The following is a 1,473-nucleotide window of genomic DNA, read 5'->3' on the forward strand; positions in this document are numbered from 1 at the left end:
TCTCATATATTTACGCAAGAAAAGAAGAAGCTAGGTGCCGCAAAAAAAAAAGAAAAAAAGAATCGCGTGTGTGCTCCGGTTCCATCTAGTTGCAACGTTTGTAAACTTGACGACCGAGTCCAGCTCATGTTGCCATTGTGTGCATGCAATGCATGCTGGCGGATGGTCTACGGCACCAAGGCCGGTCGGACCCGTACGTACTGCGTCCGGCCTTTATAAAACTAGCTGGCTACTTCCCTTATCCCGGTTCGATCTCTCGCGGCGAAACATAAGTTGGCTGATCAACTGCTCAAAGAAAAGGTTCGCTGGTCGGAAAAGGAAAACCTCAAGGCACCTCTGCGAAACGAAACCGGCAAGTCGCCCGGGCATACCGACGATCGACCGGCCGGCCGGCCGGAAGGTTAGCCATGAACTCCGCCTTAATGTGCTGCGCGGCGCGGCGAGCGCGTGAAGCAAGGGACAGGGTGGCGATCGGCGTCCCGCTCACGGAGCCGTTGCGGATGCGAGCAGAGGGCGAGGCCTGGGTGGCCATCGGCGTCCCGCTCATCGAGCCTCATCCCCGGCGCAAGCCTAGCCCCTGGGAGACGCCTTTAATCTGGGTAAGATGATGCACGCTCCGTCGAGCTCTGGATCTTTTTACACCTTGCGTTTGTAAGATGATGCACGCTCCGTCCCGCTCATCGAGCGCCGGATCTTAGTAAGAAAGGTGCTTATAGGTTTTGAGACATTACACAAAGGAGAAACCCATGCAGTGCTTACAAACGTGTCCATGTTTTCGTAATGAAAGATCACACAACTGAGTTTTGTGCAAAATAAGAAAATATAAATGAATTCGGGCAACAAGTTAATTACATACCTTGTACTACTCTCCGTGGCAAATCTTTTGTGTCTATCAATTATTTGTTTTTGCACATCTCGAAATTTTCAATCTCTGACTATATACCTGAAACAGAAAGTGCAAACGGACATAATAACATCTCCCTTGCATTTGTTCTTTGCAGTTTTTTGCGATCACCGGTGGAATTGTATTTACAGTTATGATCGCCATAATGGATGCGTCACTCGGTGCGAAAATACTTTCTATATGCATATTATGGGCTTTTTTCATGACTGGAGCACTCTGGATTTTGTATGATCTCCGCCATGCTCCAGAGGACATAACATAATTCTAATCGCTTCACTTCAAGGCTGGTTTTCTTGATTGGTGTAATAATATACTCCCACTGTCTTGTAACATAATTCTGCCATGGAAATGGTTTGTTGGAACTGCCGAGGGTTGGGTCGACCTCGGACAGTCCAATAGCTTGTGTGTCTCACAAAGACACATCGACCCAACGTTATCTTTCTTTCCGAAACAAGGAAAAATAAAGAAATATTGAGAGTTTGCGTTATCGCTAGGGTATGAAAAATGTTTTTACTATTTCTAGGCCATGCAAAGGAGATGGTCTAGCGCTCGTTTTGATATATATGATC

The 1,473-nt window shown here is 47.0% G+C and overlaps 1 protein-coding gene across 1 annotated transcript; it reads left to right on the top strand.

Annotated features, from left to right (window-relative positions):
- Positions 1 to 273: 273 nt before the first annotated feature.
- Positions 274 to 1,209, top strand: LOC123066064 (uncharacterized). The gene is made up of 2 exons (XM_044489225.1): positions 274 to 599; positions 1,002 to 1,209. The coding sequence occupies exons 1-2, from the start codon at positions 408 to 410 to the stop codon at positions 1,164 to 1,166; spliced, it is 357 nt and encodes a 118-aa protein (XP_044345160.1). The 5' UTR covers positions 274 to 407; the 3' UTR covers positions 1,167 to 1,209.
- Positions 1,210 to 1,473: the final 264 nt, after the last annotated feature.

The sequence above is a fragment of the Triticum aestivum genome, chromosome 3B, assembly GCF_018294505.1.
Source record: "Triticum aestivum cultivar Chinese Spring chromosome 3B, IWGSC CS RefSeq v2.1, whole genome shotgun sequence".
In the NCBI taxonomy this organism is placed as follows: Eukaryota; Viridiplantae; Streptophyta; class Magnoliopsida; order Poales; family Poaceae; genus Triticum; species Triticum aestivum.